The 23276-nt window shown below is 38.3% G+C and overlaps 2 protein-coding genes across 2 annotated transcripts in view; one reads left to right on the top strand and one right to left on the bottom strand.

Annotated features, from left to right (window-relative positions):
* Positions 1-4921: 4921 nt before the first annotated feature.
* Positions 4922-22030, bottom strand: LOC120502442 (betaine--homocysteine S-methyltransferase 1). Its single transcript, XM_039709878.1, has 8 exons — positions 21888-22030; positions 18080-18212; positions 14116-14234; positions 11931-12122; positions 11204-11351; positions 10180-10362; positions 6359-6587; positions 4922-5895 (listed from the first exon to the last, which is right to left on the bottom strand). The coding sequence occupies exons 1-8, from the start codon at positions 21924-21926 to the stop codon at positions 5721-5723; spliced, it is 1218 nt and encodes a 405-aa protein (XP_039565812.1). The 5' UTR covers positions 21927-22030; the 3' UTR covers positions 4922-5720.
* A 172-nt stretch (positions 22031-22202) lies between these two features.
* The window catches only part of DMGDH (dimethylglycine dehydrogenase), a 39867-nt gene continuing 38793 nt past the window's right edge, over positions 22203-23276 (top strand). Inside the window, exon 1 of the mRNA XM_039709880.1 lies at positions 22203-22409. Within this exon, the coding sequence (XP_039565814.1) occupies positions 22330-22409 (80 nt within the window). The 5' untranslated portion in view covers positions 22203-22329. The remainder of the gene's footprint in view (positions 22410-23276) is intronic.

Raw genomic sequence — 23276 nt, forward strand, 5'->3', positions numbered from 1 at the left:
GTGCAGCTTTGAGCAAGGGTGAGTGCAAGGCAGATTCTGTTTAGATGTAATGTATATAGTATAAAATAATAATTATTTAGCCTTCTGATGATGGAGTCAGATGCATCATTCTCTCCCCTCCGTTGGGGGTTGCCCGTGCATCGATAACTGATAAGCTATTTTAATTTTCTATCCAAAAGTAACTGGAGTATGGGCTGTCCTGGCCATGCTCTCACACCTTTGCAATGTTTATATTCCCACATGATAGATAAGGTGTATCATTATGACACACAAGGATTGCTTCATTCCTAGGCAAAACAGCTAATCCTGTTTGTGCCCTTTTGTGCCTCAGTATCACTGTGAACTGAATGGAGCATGCACAGCTTCAGGCCTGAAAAAAAAAAGAAACCCCAGCAAACTGTCTTTCAGATCAATGGTGCAAATACTAATTATCTTTGAGTCCTGTCTGCCTAGAAGAACCAGCAGAACCAGTCACATTAAACATAGGTGTAGCAGTATGAAAGTAGGGTAGAATAACAATGATTTGTCTGAGACAAGAATTCTCATATGAATAGAAGCATTAGGAAAAACAGAAGATTTAAAGAATATAGCCTCAATTTGTTGTTCAGTTATGGAGCAATCTTGCCAAAATAACAGAGAGAAACCTTTCAAGGTCTGCCCTTGCAGAAAGCAGTGTCTGTAGAGGACATGGATCTCCATGCCTATCACATCTAAATTCTGCCTGGTTGTGGGGTAGATGCAGTACTGTATGTCATTTAATATTGCACACAGTGCCTCTTTGCCTCTGTCCTGTCCCTGTTCCAACCTTTCTGACCTTTGTCCATTCTCCATAATTTAAAATGGTTGTCTACACTCTATATAATTTGATTTTTTTTTAAGATGAGAGCAGACCTGGCCATTTTCAAGGAAAGACTTTAGTCCAGTCAGTCCTTTTATTGAGGAAGTAAAATAATACTAAAATGTTGCACAACTGGAGACTTAATTAGCTTTTACAGTTCTTGTAAAGAAGACACTTTTTGTTAAGTAGCAAATACAGGTGTAATTAAGCCTGTTCTGAAGTTAAATTAACAGCTCTTCTGGTTTCTGTCCGTATGTGCAGATCTGAGAAGCCATTAGAGGGCTCCCCTCTCGAGTGCTGTAGCCATGCACAGAGCCACCTGGAGGCAGTGTTCGCACAGGATGCTTCAGGCCTCTGCTTGTAAAGTCCAATTTCCTGAGATTTCATAATTTTTTTCCAGAAAAAAGTCTGGAAAAATTATATACTGGAAAGCGTGATTTTTTTAAAAACTCTTTGCCTTCATAGGATACATCTTTGCTTTTCCATGTGTCTGTAATACTGTGATGCTCATGTAAAGTGTTTTTTAATGAAAACCTTTGTAGAAGAAGCCAGCAGGATATTCCAGCATAACAGCTGACATAATTGAAAAGAACATGCAAAATTTCCTGAGCAGAAAAATAGCACTTCTTGACCTAAAGCATGACCTAAAGTATTGTTTTTTCTCTTGAGTAGAACTGACATATTTTTTGTTTGTTTGATTGATTGACTGTTGGACTGACAGATTATAAATAAAAATGGATCATAGAACTTCCTTCTAGTGTTACAGTTGCCACTTGATCTCTTTCTTCAATTGCACAGAAACAATAACATGCAAATATTTGCAAATGACTGCCACAAAACATTCTTGAACCACCCAGCGACAACTGGTAATGCTTGTAAAGCTTAGTTTGATTGATACATGTTTGCTGTTGCTTTGTCAGTTGTGAGGTAAGTCATACTTCTCCCCATTCCAAACATACGTTTCTCAATCTGCTTTGAAATTCTTACTCTCCACTCTGATAGCATCAAGTCCTATTACTGAAATTTGTTTTTCTTTCAGATACACAACTTTACTAGACACAGAAGCTCTGAGGTCTAGTTGACCAAAGTATATGGAAAGTCCACCTTCAGATTCCTAATGTATGGATGTAATTGATTGCTGTCTGTCTCAGGAGTTGTACATGAAGAAGTACACACCACTGGCAAGATTCAGTATCATGATGTCATAAAATTTAGGTCAAATACCATCTATCTGGATAAAGTAGAACAGAAGAAAAAGGTAACAAAGAACTTTGTAACAGAGCAAACTGACGAAATAATGTATTTTATCATAATATTCTGCCCATCCTATTTCACTGGTGTCTATACTTAATTAAATGCACAATTCAAGTAGATTAGTTTACGTTCAAGATTTTTTTAAGTCAGTGGAGCAGAACAAGATGGATACATGAGTCCTCTTCTTTAGATGTTTAGATTTTAAAAATGTCACTGAACCTGCCACTGCATTTGTGAACAGAGTTGAAAGATAAGGTGGAGCTATAAACTGCTTTAGGAAGAACTTTGTGGTAACTGAAGATGTCAGATTTAATAGGAGTCTTAGAAAACTTTCTTTTCAAAAGAGCAGGGGGAAAAAAGCTGTGTTTCCTGCAAAAAAGTGTGTTTTGTTACTAACTCCCAATTTTCCTTCTTTACAACACCCTCCTTGCATTTTTGTGGTTTACAGATAAATCAGACCAACATCTGACCATTACACAGCAGGTTTTTAGGCCTTCTTTTGCATGAAATTCTTGGAAACTTCAGAGCTTACTAAATATGTAGCCATCTCCTAAGATATAGTGCAGATAGCTAGTAGTTTCTGAAGTTATCATTTGTTCAGGTCACTATTGTCCTGACATTCAGTGTCATGAATAAGATTTATTATTTAGATTTTAGAAAAGCCAAAGACTTTAGATTTTCATTTCTGGATCTGTACTTCTAAGGTTCAGACCACTTCACGTCTGCTCACAGAAAAAAAAAAAAAAAAAAAGGAAAAAAAAAAAAACCCCAAAAAACCCCACCAAAACAAAACAGGAGATAGCAAGGTCTGGATAAAGATCTCATGGAGGTAATTTCTGGCTATATGATAAAACACAGACTCAGAGGGAAGAATGAATGAACAGGGTATGTTTGATTGAGAGAAAAGCAAGGAATGTATGTAAATCTTCAAATTTTAGCAAAGGAAGAAATTCTTCATGTCTTCATGTCTCTAATGTGCTGTAAAGGAATAATGGAGAAAAAAAATAAAAATAATAAATAATAAATTCCTTCAAGGAATATTCTTAGGAAAAATTTATAAAGAGTGAAGTAACCAAAGACAATCCTTGTGGGTCCCTTCCAACTCAAAATATTTAGTGTTTCTGTGATTGTAGACATTAATTAAGCTGGTGTTGTCACGGAAGCTACATCATTAGATTTATTTCCAAACAGGTTAAGCAAACACCTTGTCCTACAAATAAATGATCCTTAGAGCACTGAATACAGGAGCTAGGCCTCTAAATCCTCTTTCACTTCCTAAAGTTTTCAGAAAGGCTTTCCAGGGAACCAAATTTCCTAGGACTGTGCTGTTGGCTTTTCTTATTTCCTCAACAAGTAATGTAACTAACCATTAGGAACATGTGGAAATCTAACCGTTTCCTTATGCCTAAGTAATTACACAGAAAGAAATGGGAAAGAAAGCTTGGTAGCTTGGTTGGCTTTGCTGGATGTGGTTTTTTTGAGGACAGTGCTGGATTTTTTTGGTTGAGTTTGGGTTTTCTTAATAGATTGGGTTTACCAGTGATCAATAAAGCACCCTGAAGTAGTTTCCATCCCACTGGAAATTCCTTTATAAGCCCAGCCTGTGATATGAATAAAGCAGGGAATGTTTGTTTCACCCTGCTGTTGGGCCAGCTCTCATTTTCCTTGTCTTTAAATGGCCTTTAAGTATTTTTCATCATAATGTGTTCAAATTCAACCTTTTCAAACTGGATAAAATTTTAAAAAAAATCAAAATAATATATTCACAAATACCAGGTTCTTCAGTATTCTGTGTTGTGATGTCATTCATTTCAATACAAATTTTTGCACCTTATGACAGTTTCTAAAAAATCAGTCCAGCTACTTGTATAGTTAGTGTATGATGGTCAAACAGCATTCTGTGCAAAAAGAAGTCCCTAATCAGGTAATAATTGTTCAAAACACTTGTACTGGTTGTAGCCTTTGTTTTAAGCCATCTAATCATGTGTATGTTCTTAATGCTACATGCATTTTGATGATGATCAAAGATCTGGGGCTCCTGTTTTACAGATTTTGCAATGTTCCACTCTCTGCAGAGGTAATGTTGAGAATCACTTAGGAAGGAAAGGAGCTTATAAAGCACATAAAATATATATAGTTACATGGACGCTTTCCAAATAATCTGCATTTTAAAATATCTAGTTTCTTGATTTGTCTGCTTTTGTCTTTCAGGCAAAATTTCTAGCTACTAGGTAGTTTAATATGTTTTAAGCCTGGGGAAGGCAGGTTTAAACCTGTCTGCCAATAACAGTCTGAAAAGGATGCATGAAGTTTCTCATTGAAGTGTTGCATATGTAAGTGTCTCCTTAACTGCAGAACACCAGCATGGACAGAAACAAGGAAATAAGCTTATACATAAAAAGTAGTCTAACTACATCTTTCAACACTAACTGTGAGGATGAGATTTTCGTAAAGGTAGTTGCCTTAATGTAGGTGAAAATTCATTGTAAACAGAAATTGAAGTTGTATGGTACTTCACAAAAATAAATGATGGAAATATGTGCTTTACAAGTTCTCAATATACCCTTGCTATGAAAATGAAAATCTTATCTTGTTTGAAAACAAACCATTGTACAAATTATGTGGGTTTTCTTAACTTAAGTGGATGGATCTATTTCCGAACAGAGTTTTTCATTTGTTAAAACTAAAATTGCAGAGTGGATCAATCAACCAAAAAAAAAAAAAAAGGATGTTGTGTTGTACTACTCTTTTAAACAGGAGTTATATCTTAGAAACCTGCTGTTTTGACATAACAAAGTAATTAAAATAAGATTTCCAGAAATCAGCTGCATCATTTGAAAATCAGTTTTTTACTGGAGATACAATATACTTTTTGAGGTTTTACAATTTAAGGTGTGAAGATAATACAGTACTATTTCATAACAATATTTTTAATTTATTTGACATTTCTTTAGATTGCAGAGTAATTTCTTAAGCCTTTTAATCCCCAGAAGAGTAAATCTTGTGTACATGGCAAAACTGAGCTAGCTACCTGTGATTTTCTCTTCTAAAAGCTGTCTGCATATAAGAAATTCCTGCACAATCTCATTTTTCTTAGATTTTGATTAAAATTATATATATATATAATTTTTTTTTCAGTTTACTTTTGTTCTCTTGAAACCAAGAAAGTGACCACAAATAACTGGCAGTTTGTGTGTTCCTGCACTAGTTCTCAGCAATTCTTGAGGTCTGATGAAGCTCCTATAATACCAAACTGAAAACAGACTTGGGAGTTGAAGTCCACGGACACTATATTTATAGATGGCTTTTTCTTTTTTCACAGGTGAGTTGAGCCAGTTATTACTTTCCAGGTAGTTCTGTGTCTATCCAATTAATGGCACTCAGCTAACAGAAGCTCAATTATTATGAAAATCCAAAATTAGTTTTGACTGTGTATTCTCTAAACTATTTATTTAGAGAAGGATTTTTTATCAAAGTTAGACATGATTACTATGTGATCATGTTTTTTTCTTCATTTTGTCTCTTTCATTACATTTTAACTGATAAATCAACACAGCACTCATCTTCACAGATTTTCTTCTGGAAATGGTCTGTAGATAAATCATTTTAAGATCTATATAACTGCAGATTAGAACTTCTTTTTCTGGAAGAGCTCCTTCAGCTGTTGTTCAGTTGTTGCTTCTTTCTGTTGCATCAGCTCCTTGGCTCCTCTGGTCACCCCCCAGCCATCTGGCTTTGACATGCAAGGACAATATGGCCTGCCGGAAGCAGGCTTCAGATTCTCCCAGTATTCTTTTCTTGCCCTAAATAAAGAAAAAGAAACTCAGGGTTTTTTTCTGCAGTACCTCATAATATTGAAGGAAATGTGACTTAGATTGCAAAGGGTCATCTAACCTGTAAAGATGGATGATATATTTATATATAGAAGTATGAATGAAAATATGCAATTAAATGCTACATGCTTTAAAAGTATCTTTCCATCTTTGAAAGGAATACTGTAAGCAAGCCACCTTTAGGAACTGATACAATATTCTCCTTTTCATTGTCATGAATTACATTCACAGGATCTCCTCTACTTCTCCTTCACCCCCTTCTCTGTTCTTAGGTCAGCTTTAATTGTTGGAGATTAAACATAAAACATATAATTCTCAACAAAAAATGTTTACAGTGATATTTAGATGCCCATATCAACTAAGTCAGTGTGCTCTGTGGAGCAATGTAAGCCTTTACAAAAGGTGTGTTGGTCTCCAGGTCAGATAAACATACCTTGCTCTGACCCAGGGTTTGGTATGCATGCTCAGGTTATCACCCCAGCTACCATGTTTCTCAGAAGCTTCTGGCAAAAATCCTCTTTCAGGAGCCAACTCCTCAGCTATTGCTCGGATATGATATGGCTCAAATCCACAGCAGCCTCCAATGAAACGAATTCCTATGTCATAGGCTTTTCTTGCATATTTTTGAATGTCCCACCTGGTGGCAATTCTTGGCTCCAGACCTGTGAAGACATTGATATCTTAAGTTTTCCACCATGGCCCATTCAACTTTTAATCCATTTTTTTGTAAGAAATCATGTTGTTGAAACACTAGCACTTTGTTTGCAAAAGCGGTTGTAGATGAAGATGTATGTGTTTGAACTGTCTGACCTAGAATCAGTGACCGAAACTTTTAGAAGGCTGCCTTTCAGATTCTGCAGTGCTTTGCTGACCTGTGCTTGTAAGCATGCTTGGCTTCACAAAACAGCACCTAGTATCTTCTGAGGCCAATCATGTTTCCCATTCTGCAGAGTTTCTAGTTGAAGAATTGGAATACTTTCAATGTTATGGCTACATTTCCTAATAATCAATACCTGGGAAAACTGATTACCACACGCTGATCTGTGAAAGGAGAAGGTATCAGCCTACTGGCAGAGGAATAATCCTGCTCATTACTCCTCAGAAATGTTTATTACACCTTTTTCCACAATCAGATATTGGCAGCCAGTTGTTTCAGCTGGGATCTTAGCTATTTCTTAGTCCAACTCTTAGTTATAATCCCAGTCATGAGCAGTTTGTTGCCTCAAAGCACCTCATTCCTTGTGGAAAGTTCTGTGTGTAGGTAAGTTACAATGCCATCTCTGCTGTAAGTTTTGTTGAGCATTGTGATGGAATAACAAGGGCTGAGAGAGAAGACTTGTGGAAGAAAAGGAGTAAAAAGTGAAAAGGGCAAGGAAAAGCACACCTCAAGGAGCTGGAGGAACAAAAGTGGCATAACTGGAAAGAAAAGAATGGAGACTGAAGAAGAAACTTTAAGAAATGAAAGTACAGAAATAAAAGAACAAAAATCCTCCCAGTTCTTAATGCATATGCACATCTGCAGGATGTGAACCAGCATGGTTATCAGTTAAGTGCAGCATCACGTCTGTGCACTGAACACTGCGGAGCAAAGAAGCTGTGGTTGAGGTAGTAAGGCTCCAGCAAGACAAAAGAGAGTAGGACTGAAGAATGTCCCCATGTCCTGTCCCAAAACCAATAAGTTGATATAAAGCAGATATACCCTAAGTCCATTTTGTAGTTAAGAATCAGGTTTACAAATAAAATCAGAAAGGAAACGATTAAAGATTCTTATACAGAAAATTACTGGTTTCAGAGGGAAAGATGCGTGACAAAGAAAAAGTAGGTGGACTAATATGGCATGGAAAACTTTGATTAAGCATTTTAGAAAGCTGTTCAAATAAAAACAAGCTTTTGTACAGTGCTGCAGATGTGATAGAAAGCATCAGAAGCAGAAATGCATTATTTCCTCTTTTTCATACATAATTTAAAAGTAAATGCAAAATTTATACTAATGATCAACAGCAAGAGTACATCATTGTGCACTCAACTTACACCTGTATAAGCAATGAAGTGTCAGGGGAACAGTATAGGTTGTTTCCCTGTCATCTCCATCAGCCTGTCACAATCCATGTGACCTGATGAGATGCATTGATCTGATGGCAGATGAAGTGGCTAAGCCACTGTCCATCAGATTTGAAAAGTTGTGACAGTCCAGTGGAGTTCCTAGTGACTGGAAAAGGGGAAACATTACCCACACTTTTAAAAAGGCAGAAAAGGAAAAGCCAGAGAAAGAGAGAGCAGTCAGTCTTACAATGCCCAGAAAAACCTTGGATCAAATCCCCTGGAAGCTGTACTAAGGCACACGGAAAATGAGGATGTGATTGGTGGCAGCCAACATGACTTTAAGTGAGGGCAAACCGTGCCTATAAATTTGGTGGCTTCCTATGATGGGGTTACAGCATTGGTAGAGAAGAGTGAAGAATATCACCTTCCTGGACTTCCACAAAGCACGTGATACTGTCCCACACAACATCCTTGTCTTTAAAGTAGAGAGACACCTTCCCAAAACTGACTAACATTTTATTTATTTTTCCCACATCTGTCAATGCAATACTTTTCTTGGCTTTATTCAGAATTAAATATCTCTAACTTAACAGTTCTTGATGAGGAAAAACTGTAATGTGCTCCTAGATTTCTCCCCTCAATATATCTACCCTTGATATAATTGGGTATGCTTTCAGTGACCAGGTCATTTCTTTCTAAAACATTGTCCTTATTTAACTGGTGACATTTCAGAGAAATTGCAGTAAAACAGAAGAGAAAACATAGAAAAATGGAAAAATATCTACAGAAAAATAAATCTTTCTGGCATCTAATTGCTGGAGTTTGTCAATACAACATACCTAACGCTTCCCTAGAAACTTAGATCTTATTGCCCTGTAGAGAGTTATATGTACTCTTCAGGTATCTAAATATCTCTTTGTTATTGCCTTCATGAAAACCAAATAATTTGGTCAGTTTAACAATGATTTACTGAACAGATTACCTGCTGTGAAGCAATCAATTGCTGCTTCTGAGTTTTGAAAACACTTAGAGAGCCGGTCTTCACCAATTAATTATTCATGGAAATTCTAAATGCTGAGATGTCATACAGATTGCTTATAGCACACAAGCCAAGAACAATAACAAACCAGAGTGAATCCTTCCATTCACTTGATTGCTCACTGTATCTGTTTGATTTTTTTTTCGTGCTTGCAATCAGAGGAACTATATGAAGTAATGAATAGGATAAATGAGTTCCTTACACTTTTAAACATCTTAGATATTTTCAGGACTCAGACGTATTATTACCATTTAATGAATGCTCCAGGCTTATGCTTTATTCTCTTTCCTTCATTTACGTAAAGAGAGAAATTTAAAGAAAAACAACAAGCCTCCTGAAAAATCACATCTACTTCTCAGTTTTTTTTTTTTGCTGCAAATTCAAATTGTGAATGTTTTAGGGCCATTTATTCCAACATGAAAAGAAGGGTGTGTGTTATCTGAAAAGGAAAGAATTTTCTAATCAGCGTTAAAATGTTTAAGCTGATTTTGCCCCCATGTTACAGGGCAAAATACTCACATGAAAAGCCCTAAATACACAAACCTTATATAAATATTAAATGCAGTTTTTGTAGAGTTTCTCCTGAGCATACATGGAGACTTCTGTTCAAAACTGCTAATTTGTTAGCAATATTAAAGTCCCCTTTCTGGTGTCTCTTTAATATCACGTACATTAGACAGTCACACAAGATTTAACTATTATGAGTGTAATAATCATGCTCCTATATCTGTTGTACTGCCTTGTACATTAAATCCTTACACATGTAAATGTAGGCCTGGAATAGATATCACAACCTAGAAAAATTAGGTTTTTTTACTACATTTGCTGCTGCTCTCTGGACTGTTTACAGCAGTCCTGAACAGGATTCTACAGCATGAGGAAGAATATTTTTTAAATTAATTTAGATTGTAGCATTTTAACTCTTTTCATCATAATTACATGTTGAGTTACATGCTGTGATACTACTGAAACATTCTCCCTTTGTGGATGATCTTTACTCCAATATTACATTTTGATCTGCCTATAAAATGCCAGACAGGATAACTAGGACTCATCATATTGAATAAAAGGACACCTTGCAGCTTCAGCTGTACTAAAAGCTGGAGGCAAAAAAAAAGCCAGGAATAGCCAATAAAGCAACACCACCTACAAAAAATATGCCCTTGTCTTACCAAAAGGAAATTCGGGAAGATCAATGAATCCCTGCTTTCCACAATCAGGAGTATGGAAAGCAAGCGGCTGGCACATCAGGTGGGCTTTCAGCTTAGCAGCCTGCAAGCCCTCTTTCATCAGCCTCACAGTTTCGATGGAAGTTTCTGGATCAAAATGGCAGTTGACTCCAACTATAGAAGCACCTAGGAGGAGGAAAATAACTTCAGGTCACAACTCCCCAGGAAGTGGGAAATGAAAGTTCCCAAGCCCTCTAGAAGCAGTCCTGTCCATCCTCACATTAGTGAGCTGTGCTACAGCCAGGCACAACTCTTCTGAGGGTGATCATGCCATTTACATCTCAGCTGCACTCCTCTTTACCTTTCTAATGATGAATCACATCTCCCACCCTCCTACAGATGTTTTTTCTTACAGGATTTAGTCAGTGAAGTCTGATTATGTAGAGCCACACATGGAAACACATGGAAACAGGTGGCAGGTTCTAAAACAAGTTCTACCTTTGGATTTCAACTATAACTTGAAAGGAAAAGAACAGTTCAGAATAGATATGTTTATCTTCACCCATCATGCCCCTGATTAATTTCTCCCCTTCCCCTTGTTCTGTAGAAAACAGCCTTTCCTAGGCACTATTATTAATTTTTTCATTCTCTTAATTCTCTCATCTTGAGCTTGAACTGTGTGCAAAAACAAGAGCAGAGAATCAACAAAGCTTTGCTCTTGTGATTCTAGAATTTAAGGATGGGTTTGCAATGAAATTTGAGTGGGTTTAGGATTTTGCTGTATTCAGTATCATGAATATATGCTCTTACCCATTTCATACCAATAATCAAGGATTTCATATCTGTATTTCCATATGTTTTTACAAGACTGTTCTAGTAAAGTACATACAAAAACTTTTCTACAGAGTCAAACTTCTATCAGATACAACTGGGAAGCTACCTACTTAACATACACATCTATTTATTTAAATAATTAGGGACTTTTCTTTGTTCCATATTTTCAAAGGACATTAAAACAGATTCTTACCAGCCTTCACCAGCTGGACAGCACATTGTCCAGGGGACACTCCATGCATGTCTCCTTCTGGACCAATGCACATTGTAGCTGCAACTGGCTTTCCAGATTCTTTTAGAACTTCAACTGCCCAGACAGCCTCTTCAACATGTTCAAAATACTGAAAAAAATTAAAACTAAGCTATTTTGTTTCTCACCAAAGAAATATAAAAATATGTATCCAGACCCCAAATTAACCATCAATACAATGGTTTGTTTATTTTCTGATTTATACTAACATGATTCAATTGAGTTTACTGGCCACACAGTTCAAAAAGGATTTTTTAAAGTGAGTAAAAGTAAATTAAAAAGAATTATACTTTTGTTTCAGAACAAGAATGCCCCCAGGGGAGGTTAATCAAGGATTAACCCAAGACCTATAGTCAACTAGAAAAGTCATCTTAGGTTGCTTTCCATGTACTGGAAGAAATAAGGATTAGTCAAGATCCCAACAACATTTTCTCTGTATCCATACCGAATTTTACTTGACTTAGATAGAAAATGATATTCAAAGATCCTATTCTAGAACACCTGCAGATGTTGGTGGGTATTTACAAAAATAGCTGATACTACTGAGATAAAAGCACAGCAGAAAATTTTGAAAGAAGCAACATGTAGTGACAGTTCCTAAAGTAGGCTAGACATCTCAAAAGTTAACACGGTGCCAGTTGAAGGCACGTACTTATTTTTACAGATTTACCTCTGCAATTAAAAAGTCCACATTCTTCTTCATAAAGACTTCCAGTTGCTTTTGAAAGGCTGCTTTAACCTCGGTTTTATCCTTGCAGCTTAAGTAAGATGGTGTTTGACTGACTCCTCCAGCCACTAAAGCATCACCTTCATTAGCCACTTCTCTTGCAATGTCACAAGCAGCTTCATTCACTTTTTGGCACTGTGTGAACATAGAGTCTGTTAGTTTTATCTTACCAGAGGTATCCTGAGCCCTTGAAGGACAAAAATAGTCAGAAGTCATAATGGCTTTTTCATATTTTTGTTAAATTTAAACTAAATGTAATTAAAATCAAATGGATTTTTAGATAGATTAGGAAGATAAGATTCTTTCAAACAGCAACAAACATTAGGAAAATAATTTCTTGCCTCCTCTAAGTTATCATATTATCAAACACCACAAAATATATCACCTTTAATAGATCTGACACAAATAGCCTATAAAAAAACAAGTATTTGGTGTGAAGTGAAATTTTCTTTGCCTATTAGGTGTTAGTCACATGTAAGCATATGTTTCATTATGAAATTTGTGAATGGAAAACAAGATAGATGAGCATTTAAACTTTTCTTTTTTAAAATGTATTTTAGTGTTCTAATAATTAACACCCCCACCCCCAATATAATATTCATACAGGGTTATTTAAGACATTTTAAAAAAGATATCATAAATTATGTGATATTAAAGTTTCCAACTTAAAGAAAGGGAAAAATATTGCTAATTAATCACCAAGACCAGAAGTCATATTCCTTCTATATCTAAATTGGGATGACCAGAACAGCTTTTCACAAAGAGGTTAAACTGAGAAAAAAAACTATCTGGGAAAAAGAATAATGATTTGTGGTATTTAATAAGTATTGATTATAGCAGGTTTCTCTGCAGTCCATAACTATTTAGAAGTCTGTAAGTCCACAATCTTCTCTCCACTAAAGTTTTACATGGCTGCCTTAAAAAACCCAGCTGATTTTTAAAGCTGTTGCTGACAGACTGTCTTCCATTTGCACTTGTGCATGGGTACATGTCTGGGGACTCTGCAAGGTGGAACCATAAATTAGTTAAATCCTGGAGGAACCCAATTCTAGAATTGGCAGGAAATGAATTTTGAGAGGTCTGATGTAATGAAATCCAAATACCAGGTGCTCTCCAGCCTCTACAACTTTGCATGTCAGCAAGAATTGAAGCATGGCTTGTTCCAGGGTTACTGTGTTTCTGGGACTACCACTGCAGACATTTCAGTGTTGCATCTATTGAATGTAAAAGGTACAGCATTTCAGATAAATTTGGTCATATGACATTTTGGTATGAACTCAATTAAGCCTCAAGTGTTTCCCTGGTGTCCAGATTGTTCTAATTTCTGACTGAGGATATCTTCACAGACACAGCCATTCCTCCCTTCCTGAGTCCTGGAGAATTTTCTCTAGTTTGCAGAAGACAGAATGCACAGTAGGACCAAAGGAACAGGATCTGAGAAACCACTCAATGCCAAACATTCTAGTCACAAAGGTATTATATAGAAATGTTTGGCCAGGAATTCCACTAGACCTTGGGCCTGTGTCTAGTAAACACACCCAGAATCCCACAATTCCTCTATGTAGGGGGTAAGGAAACACTGACATGGTACTTCTGCTGATGTAAAAAATTACCTTCACACAAGAGAAGGGGAATATTGAACACAGTGTATAGCTTGGATTATTTTAGTTGCTACTTAATGAAGATGTGGTTCTAAAAACATTTTGTTCTCATTAGCTATTCATTATTCTCTAAGATTCTTCACCGTTTTTACAATTCAGTAATTTCTCTGGATGCTAAAACATCTCTTTTTTCACTAGTTTTTCTCCCTGTGCATTTAGTACTCCTTACAATCTTTGTATCTAAACTCCAGTAAACCCATCTCCTCAGAAAAATACAGAAAAATACATTGTGGGCATTCTCTTTCCTCTCTTCATCCTTTCCCTCTTTTGTGTTTGATTGTTATTTTGGTTTGGGGTTTTCTGTCACTTCACCTTGCTTTTTTTGCTATTTCAAACTCTGAATTCCATCATCTTATTCTCTGGTCCTCAAATATAGCCAAAACTGTTAGGACAAACTTGATAATATCTTTGCCAAACCTTTTGAAATTGATCAACTTATTTGGTATCTCCAAAACTGGTTTACTCACACTTATTTTTTCAGCTACATAATTGCCCCTGTTCTCTAGTTTGTCCTCACTGGCATAAAAGGTGAAGGTCTGCAGAACATTGGATCCAGCTCTGAGGAATTCTCGGTGAAGCTGACGAACTGCAAATTGAAAGACAAAGTTATTACTGTGTTATCCCCAAATCCAGAATTTATTGATGTAACATTACTGTAAAATAAGTGACATTGTGTTTACTAGAAGACCAATTGTGAGCAATTAGAAGCAGTACTCAAGTCTGTATAGAATTTCTTTCTTCTCACCATCAAAACATTGGGTAGAAAATTTTCTTCTTAATTCTTTTCTGCTAAGAATGACTGAAGATTTCTATATAGTTTAGCTGCAGAGTCAGTTTTGTCTGCCACCTTGACAATCCTCTATTTTCTGAAGTCCTTCAGATCTCCCAGATATAGGGCTTTATAGAGCTTTTTTATAGTGATTTAGGAAGGGATAATGGATGTCTTACAAAAGAACATGAAAGCATAACAAGGAATACCAGACAAAAGGCTCTTCAAATGAAAAAGCTGTCTTCTCTTAGCTTCTATATTATGAAGAAAACAGGAGAAAGTATCATGGCAACAAATTAAGGGACAAGTTGATAATTATATGAAAGAATACAGTGTTTCATTGCCTTCTCTATTTTTCATTTTTGAGTTTTCTCCCCCAACAAAGTTTTGAAAGAGCCAGACAAAATGAAAGCTCTATTTTGTTAAATACATCCTTACTTAAAAGATTTGTTGCTCCTGAAAAGTGACTCACAGCACAGAGTTAATTCTTCCCATATGTCTCCACATCATGATTTTACTATAGAGACAGCAATCCTTTTAAAGAAAAGGTTACCATTACTTTGAATAGACAAATTTCCTACATTAGGACTTTGGGAAAAGGCTCTGTAATGGTAGTCATGCCTTTTTGGCTGTAAGCAGGACACTGCAATTATCACAGCAGCAACAGAACAGGAACTGTTAATTGATTTTATAGATATACCCACAGAATAATTACAATAATTACTAGAATGTTACTGAGCATCTAAAACAGAGTTAAATGCTTAACAGCTTATAGCAAACACAGGAGTTCCTTACTTACTATACACAAGATACTTATTACCTACACACACAAGAATACTGCAATTTCCATGGCAGATGTTTAGAAAGGTTTTCCTGAAGTCCTAGTTTATCACAATTCATTGTCTATAGGCACAGTTTGTGTCGCTAAAAATCCACGCAAGCTTGTCATGAGAATAAAATTCCTCCCATATGGTGCAACAAACACAGCTTTCTACAGCAGAGAAGCTCAAAGAGCATTTTGTTACTAGATTTAACGCGCATACATGCAAACATGTCTGCTTTCAGTAGGGGATTGGTGTAGTGTCCCTTGTTTTTCTCTACTGATACAGTATTTTATTTCTAGTTGCCGCCTTGGGTAAGTACAAAGCGCTCCTTTTCTTGCTATACAGGTGATTTAACAAAGTGCTTCTTTGCCCAGCAGTCACAAAAATCCTTCCAGGAACATAGGTTATAGCAGAGCTACTGTTCAAAAAGTGTTTGGAATCTGCCTGAATGCCTGGAATCAAATTTCATTTTCACATCTTCATGAAGAGACAAAAAAGTTGTAGTGCTGGGAGTATTCTTTTTCCTACATCATAACAATAGGCCACTGATCCAAAATAAAGAGACTATCTCTGTATGTTTATAGTGGTTTTTTTATTTTTTTTTTTAATTCTCCTGAATGAGGAAGCATTGATGAAAATTGGTCAGGAAATAAGGAAAGGGGAAAATAATCTAGAAATATTTTCATAAATGCTCTATGACATTTCGATAATAGACCATTCCTAGAAGAATGCCAGAGTTTTGTGTGAATATGGATGATGACATAAGTAGGAAAATGAAATATTATCTAACACATGTAATTAAGGAACTTCATACCCCAAAATACCAGGTTTGTGACTAGGAGACATGGGATACACTTTGAGGGAAACAAAAAGCATCAGCCTGAATTTCATTCAGACTCAAGCAAATAGTCTTTACCAGTAAAATACAGTCGTTTTTATCAAACCCACAGCCCTATGCAATATCAAAAACCCAAACCACTCTGTAGTTTACTTCTGTGACTTCCAGCATGTTTCCTCCAGCATTTGAGAAATGGGAATAAGTCACACATGAGGCTAAACCACTATTAATAGTTCAATGCATTTTAGGAGTCAGATGTTTAACACCAATTTTTAATTTAAATCCATCATGAGCTGGACATTTCATAAAAGACACAGACATAAGCTGTGAGGAGATAGGAGCAATAAGCACCCATGCATATGGCTCAGCACAGAGCAATCTGTGATCTGCCTCAGAAGAAAAATATAGATCTCCTAATTTCTACAATTACCAGTCTGGAAAACCTCCTTTTTTGTAATACAGATAATGGCCTTGAACTATTTTTTTTAATTCCTTGCTGCCTTCTCAGAACTTCCTTCCTTTTCCTTTCCTTATAAAGACAAGAAGCTCTTGTAGCTGTATGGTTTTCACACCCACTGTCTCTGCCAGTTGCTCCTTGTGTTCTATTACATCTGTTTTCAAGGTAACATGACCCTGGCGTGAGCAGGAGCAAAAGTGTGGAGGGAAAAGAGCCCCACTGCACAAAAAGAAATTAACAGATTTGACCTGAAGGGTGCATTTATAAATAGCCTATAAGAGACATGTGCAGAGTGGGGAGGGCTTTTGAGGTGCAAAAATAACAGGCAAAGGGAAAAGAAAGAGCATGGGACAAGTGCTATGAGCTGTAAAATGGAACATGCAAGGGCAGACAGAGGTAGACACAGGGAAAAATAGAGACATGATAGAATGTCTCTTTGGGAGATGAGAGTCAGAAAATTAGGTCATCAATCCTTAAACCTTTCCTGGAGCTCTGCATTCTCTAATGCTGCCCATAACCCTAAATTAGGGATGTTAAGTGACACATAAGTGACATTTGAAGGCTGACAAGAATTAGGCTGAATAAATAGGTGAAGTGTACAAAGTAATGTAGCAGAGAGAACTAACATATCTCTCCTTCTACTTCTCTTCCTTCTTCTCCTGCACAGCAGAAAAAATTAACTTGAAATAGAAAACACTTAGAAGAAATAATTTCTTTTTTCCCAGGATATTCTGAATTAACTTGTGGAATTAACTGCACATCATATTACTAGGCCAAATGCTTTCTTGTAATGAAGCATACATAAATAGATAACACCATCTTCTTCTGCACTATTTATGATTAACACTATGATTAATCTTTACACTGGAAGGCATAGAATAGTTGGTCATTTTCTATGTGTCCACTTTAAGATAGTTACTCTGCAAAATGTTTATTACAATTTTTAGGTTCCTATCAGGTTTATCATTCCGCATTTTACAGTGGAACCAGAAACATTAAATACTCCCATTACGATGTTTATTAAAAACTGCCATTTCTCTGAATTTCTCTGAAGAATTAATAAAAAATATTTTAGATTATAAGTATAAATGAATGACTAGAACAAAACAAAACAGATAGTTAACTGCAGAATTCATTTTTGTAAGATATTTTAAATTACAAGCTTAAAATGATCAGCGCAAGAACAGACCAGACAAATCCATCAGAGAGAAATCACTGAATGTTACTAAACACAAGTATAACTACATTTGCATGAAAAAGTCCCTGGGATGCAAGTTATTGAAAACCGGGAGAGCATTTCGAAGAGGTATCAATAGATGTTTGCACTACTCATATTCTTACAGAGCCAAATTATTTTGGCCAGTGTTAGAGCAAGTAAAACAGGCAAGATGAGCTGGTTTTAGGCCGTTCTTAATGCTATTCTACAGTGTCAAGGAACACTTGTATTTAAAAATCTACTAGGAGTTCCTATATATTTAGTATTTACCCAACCATTGCATTGTTTACATTCACTATAGGAATATCATTTCCCAGTAAAACTGACCTGCTTCTGGATGTTCTACAGTTGCTTCAGGAGTCCAGGGCCCAGCTTTTACATATCCCCTCTTTTCAAGAGCAAAGACAAATCCCCCATCTCCAATCACAATTTCTCCAGCATCCAAACGTTCCAGAATACCCTAGAGAAAGCATGAGGGCAGGTTAACAATTACAGTTCTTCAGTTTGGTGGCTATTTTCTGCATTTGCAAGGCAGACATAAATATCTGTGAGCTAACAGAAATATTTTTGCCACAATAATAACTAATAAATTTCCTTTGTAAAATTCTAAATAAAGAATGGTGGATGTGCTCTTTTGCAGCATAAGGTTTTATTATGCACACATATATTATGTGTAAGACTTCTTATCAGTTAGTTATATTGTATTCCAGAGATATTGTTTCCAGAACTGTAAGTCAGTGGTCCAGTTCTGTTCCTATGAAAGTAATACGCCATCTCAAATTGTCCTGTAAAATATATGAGAAACTGCTTAAAATAAGACACTGGTACCACTGATCTCTTTATTAGCTTATCTGCTCTCTAGCTTCCAATGCCACCTTCACAGAGCCTTACCACAAGCAGCTTGTGACTCCAGATGGCACAACAGGCATCACATAAAAGTAAGCATGCAACAGTTTCCTACCAAACAAGACACGTCTCAGAAAGCTGACTTGCAGTTTCTGACAGTCTTTTCACAGGCCTGGGTTTGCTTACCCAGATTTTAAAAATGAAAGAAAATCCTGTTTGTTTTGCATGGCCCTGAAATGTTTTAGAGTGCCAAATTACAAACCTTACAAAACCCTCTGCAAGATTAACCTTGCTTCTCCCTTGAACGCCACGCTAATGCAAGGAAAGCAGCAATTATCTTTTTTGTAAAACTGAAAAACATGTGAACAAATGCTGGCTTCTCCTAAAATACATTGCATTTTTATTCCTTCAATTGCTTCATTGACTGGTTCAAAACTTCTAAAAAGTACCTACTATTACAGTAGGATTGATTTCTACTATTGGATGGTAACCATAATTCCATCTATATTAAAAAGTGCATGAATGAAGATTACATATATGAAGGTAAAGAGTACAGGATAAGAATTAATCAAGGGTAAGACTGAAATTTCCATCCATAGCTTTCTTCATTTCAACAGAAGAAGTTTGAGGGAGTAGAAAAAAGAAAAGCCTTAGGGACACAGAGTTGAGCGTGATTTTCATGTTGAGTAAACAAGAATTTTACAATTACCCTTTAAACTCCAGTTATTATCTTTCTTGATAATTTCCTTTTCACTAATACAATTTTCTCATGCCATATATCCAACAAAGACGAACACTTATGACGTCTCAGCACTGCTGTTTAGGCAGAACAAGAACAAGGCCTTTCCTACAGTAAGGAGCAGTGTGCCAGCTGTGCCAGTTTCAGTACCATGCACAACAGTGCAAGGCTCCTTGGAGGCTACAAAGCTTGGCTGAGACCATCACCTCCTTTGGCTGAGGCACTGGCATTGCAGCAAAACGGCAGGACTGGTCTGTACAGTGCTGCTGTGCACAGCTTTGCCAAGTGTTGGCCTGCAAATCTCTGCATCAGATTCCATTGCATACTATGGACTTGCCAAAACATTGAGCTTATTGACTTTGAAACTTCAACAAAGTGTGCAAGTTTTTATCTTTGTTTCCACAGAACCAGGAAGAAACAATTTTAGAGTAAATGTCAGGAGGTTTTGTAAAGATTGTGCTTGCAATAAACCAAGTTTCATTTGTAACAAAATGCCTCAAATGGAGCCAGCAAAAGCTCACTGCTTGAGTCCGTGCTTCCTCTGTCTGCCAAAGAATCTTTTGCAGATGAAGCCTGCTTCAGAAATTTGATATGCAGAGAACAGGTGTGCACAAAAAAAAAGAAATCTCTAATGTAAAGGCAGCCTTAGTTGTTTTTTAACCGAACACTGAGTAACAGACACAAAATCACATAATATATAAGTATTATATTTGTTATTATGTTATGTATTTAAATGTACTACAACAGAACTTTCCTTTAACAAGTCACTTCTAGTATTTAATAGCAGGTTTTCTTCACAGTCTATTTAATTTTGAAGTGAAAATCTTCACTTTTGACACAGAGAAGAAACATAAGCCACGTTTGAATAGACCATGGCCCCTTAACATGTTGTGATATATTAAGACTAGCACCAGGGTATCTCATGGCACAAAGCACAAAATACTTAATAAAACCTTAGTTTGTCAGTCATGCGGGATTCAAATGGAAATAACCTTTTTGCAGACTTCATTATAGGTCTGCTATCTTCTCTTCACACCATTTTTACTTTATATACCATTCAAAATACCACCTATTTAACCTACAGCTAACCAAAATTCAGCATGAACATTGTTTTGTTCAGAGACCTACTGCTGTACGCTTATGTCTAATCCAGATCAATACTGTACTGTCAGATGATCTGGTAGGAGACAAAAAATGTGTTAAATTACAAAAAACAGTATATGTAAAAAGCTATCCAAGGCTTTTTTGAGCTGTCTTTTGCTGCTTTACTTTTGCTACTATGAATGAAGTTGCATCACATGGTCCCTACACCTACACATGGAAAGCATGAGTGCAAATGCCTCTATGAAGATATTCCTACTACCATCTTTAGGCATGTAACTGTACTGTGTGAGTGAAAAGCCTGCTTGGTCAACCTATAATCCACCTTTTCTTCAGTGGAGAGAAAATAAATCTTGAAACAACTATTCACATCTCAATCCCTACAGAGAACTCCACTGCTTGCAGGATGCATTTCTGCTAGGTGTTGAAATTAGGTAGTATATGCCAAAATGTAAAAAGCAGAACAAACACCCCATACCTTCTTCTTTTATAATCAATCTACCAGTAGGACTTAGAGCTCAGACTTTCCATATCCTTCTGCTCTTTTGCTCTAGACATAAAAATGAGTAAAACGCATTCTGAGAAAGGTGGGCACTACTAATGGCAATAGTGCCCTTTAAAAAGAAGACAGAATACGTGATTCTGCTGACCTTGTCAAGCAGCAGCACAGGGTGCCAGTTCTGATATATGTCAGAGAGTTTGACTTAGATATTGCTCATAGGTTTGCCTTAATGGCATGAATGGCTGGTGCCTGGATTACTTTTTATACTGGCTTATTTCTTTAGCTAAATGGGGGACCAGTGGGCATGCATACATAGAAGTTTTGATATTATAAACACCAGTCATATTAAACAAGGGGTGACCAACCTGGACCTTTTAAACAGAGCAGACAGGATGCTGGAGACAGGTACCTCATCCAATGACAGCTTAGCCTTAAAATATTTACTATTTAAAATTGCAGTATGGTGCAAGTCCTGCTTAATCTGTGTATCAATTAATACACTAAATGGTTTTGAACTCTGTTGGCTCCACTCTATGTGTTCAGAGAAACAAAGATTATGTGGGCTGTGACTGCGTTAAGATCAATCTAGTTTATCTGTCTCACAGCGATGTCCAAATATCCTTAACGTCTCGATGCTGAACAGATAAAACTACTACGGCTTTATTTCAGGTTTTCACGAGATCGCCTTACCTGCGGAGATACCGGGTACCCTAGAGGGAGGCTGACCCGCGGGAGTCGCGGGCTGTGCCGGCCGAGCAGCAGCTCCCGTGCAGAGCCGGCGGACACGGCCCCGCGGCGGCGGGGGCTCTGCCCGCTGCCAGGAGCGCTGCCCGGCTCCGGGCTCCCCCGCGCCGCCCCGTCCCGTCCCGCCGGGCCAGCGCCCGCCCGCCCGTGCCCACGGGGAGCAGCGGCCGGGGCTGCGCGACGGAGGGAGACGGGAGATTTACCCTTTTGCCCTGTTTCGCGGTCTTCCTGATCGGCAGCATCTTCCTCGCCCAAGGACGCTGGCTGCGCGGCTACTCCCCGACGGCTCGGCGCGATCCTGAGCTCCGGGGCTCTCCGGCCGCGCGTTTATAGCCCCGGGAGGAGGCGGGACGCTGTGGGCAGCGCCGTGCCCGCCCGGCCCGGCCCGGCCCGGCCCCTGACCCCGCGGGGCGCTCTGGTTCGGCCGGGGCAGCCCCGCTCCCTCCCTCCCTCCTTCCCTCCCTCCCGCCGCCCCTGCCCCGCCCGAGCTCCCGAGGCGCCCGGCTGCCCCTCGGCTGCCCCCTGCCCCGAGGGGCGGTCCGGCGCCCTCCTCCGGGAGGGCCGGGCTCGGCGGGGCAGGGACGGGACGGGACGCGGCGGAGAGCGGCGCGGAGCCAGCGCGGTCCATCCCTGAGCGTGTGCGGGATGAGCGCGGTGCTGCGGGGAGCCCTGCGGCGGCTGCGGCCCCCGCGCCGGCCCGGCCGGGCCGGGCCGGGCCGGGCCGGGCCGGGCGGGGGCGCGGGCAGAGGGGCCGCTGCTGTCCGGGATGCGCAGAAGGGGCGCTGGTGGCGGGAGCCAGCTCCGGCTGGGGCACCTGCGGCCGGGAGGTGCCTCTCTGCGCCTCGCATCGCTGCGCCGAAGCCGGAACCAGCCCGGGGTGCGCTGCTGACCTGGTGTAGCGAGGTCCCTTCTGTTGTCTTCTGGGCCATAGCGATAAGCAAATAATGACCGGTTTTAACTGGCACGATCAAACCTCTGAGTGACCGTTTAGTTTACGGGCTCCTGGGCAAAGGTTTGAAAAAAGCTGAAAGGCGTATGAGAAGATTTCAAATACAGAACAGTAAGAGAACAGTAAGAACAGTAAGAAAAAGAACAGTAAGAAAAGTCTTTATGCTTGACCTTGATTACCATGTGCCTCCAAATTCAGTAGAGAAGCTGGTGTAAGTGTCGCACATCTGGCTGTTAAACAGCTTGCTGTTAACTTGCAAAAATTAATATGTAATCAGAAAAAAGAACCCATGCATGTGTGTGGTGCACCAAATACAGAACACCTGTGGTGTCCTGTGCTCCCACTTATTTCACTTTTCATTTGCCACCACTTGTTGTACAGGCATGGTGCATGTTCTGCCTGCAATTGCATTTAAAATGTTTTAAGATCTCCATTCATAAGACATAAAACTTTATTTCTGAGTGGGTGATGTAGAAGACTAGTTATACATTAGAAAGTCTGTTGCCAGAGAAGTTGAAAGGGTATGAGGAGAGGAGAGATAAAATTGAGTATAGATTAACTGAAGAGAAAGATACTCTTGTTTCATGGTAGCCTGTACGGAGGCTGTAATAACATGTGCTACCTTGACTCACATCCAAAAAAA

The sequence above is a fragment of the Passer montanus genome, unplaced genomic scaffold (genome assembly GCF_014805655.1).
Source record: "Passer montanus isolate IOZ18808 unplaced genomic scaffold, ASM1480565v1 scaffold22, whole genome shotgun sequence".
NCBI lineage: Eukaryota > Metazoa > Chordata > Aves > Passeriformes > Passeridae > Passer > Passer montanus.

Excerpts from the sequence above, each read along its gene's own strand:
- LOC120502442 (XM_039709878.1), bottom strand. The coding sequence starts at position 21,926 with ATGCTGCCGATCAGGAAGACCGCGAAACAGGGCAAAAGG. Across the intron at positions 12,123-14,115 it reads ATGTAGCTGAAAAAATAAGT|TGCCAAAAAGTGAATGAAGC; the intron begins GTGAGTAAACCA and ends ATGTTCACACAG. Across the intron at positions 5,896-6,358 it reads AAACCCTGGGTCAGAGCAAG|GGCAAGAAAAGAATACTGGG; the intron begins GTATGTTTATCT and ends TTCTTTATTTAG.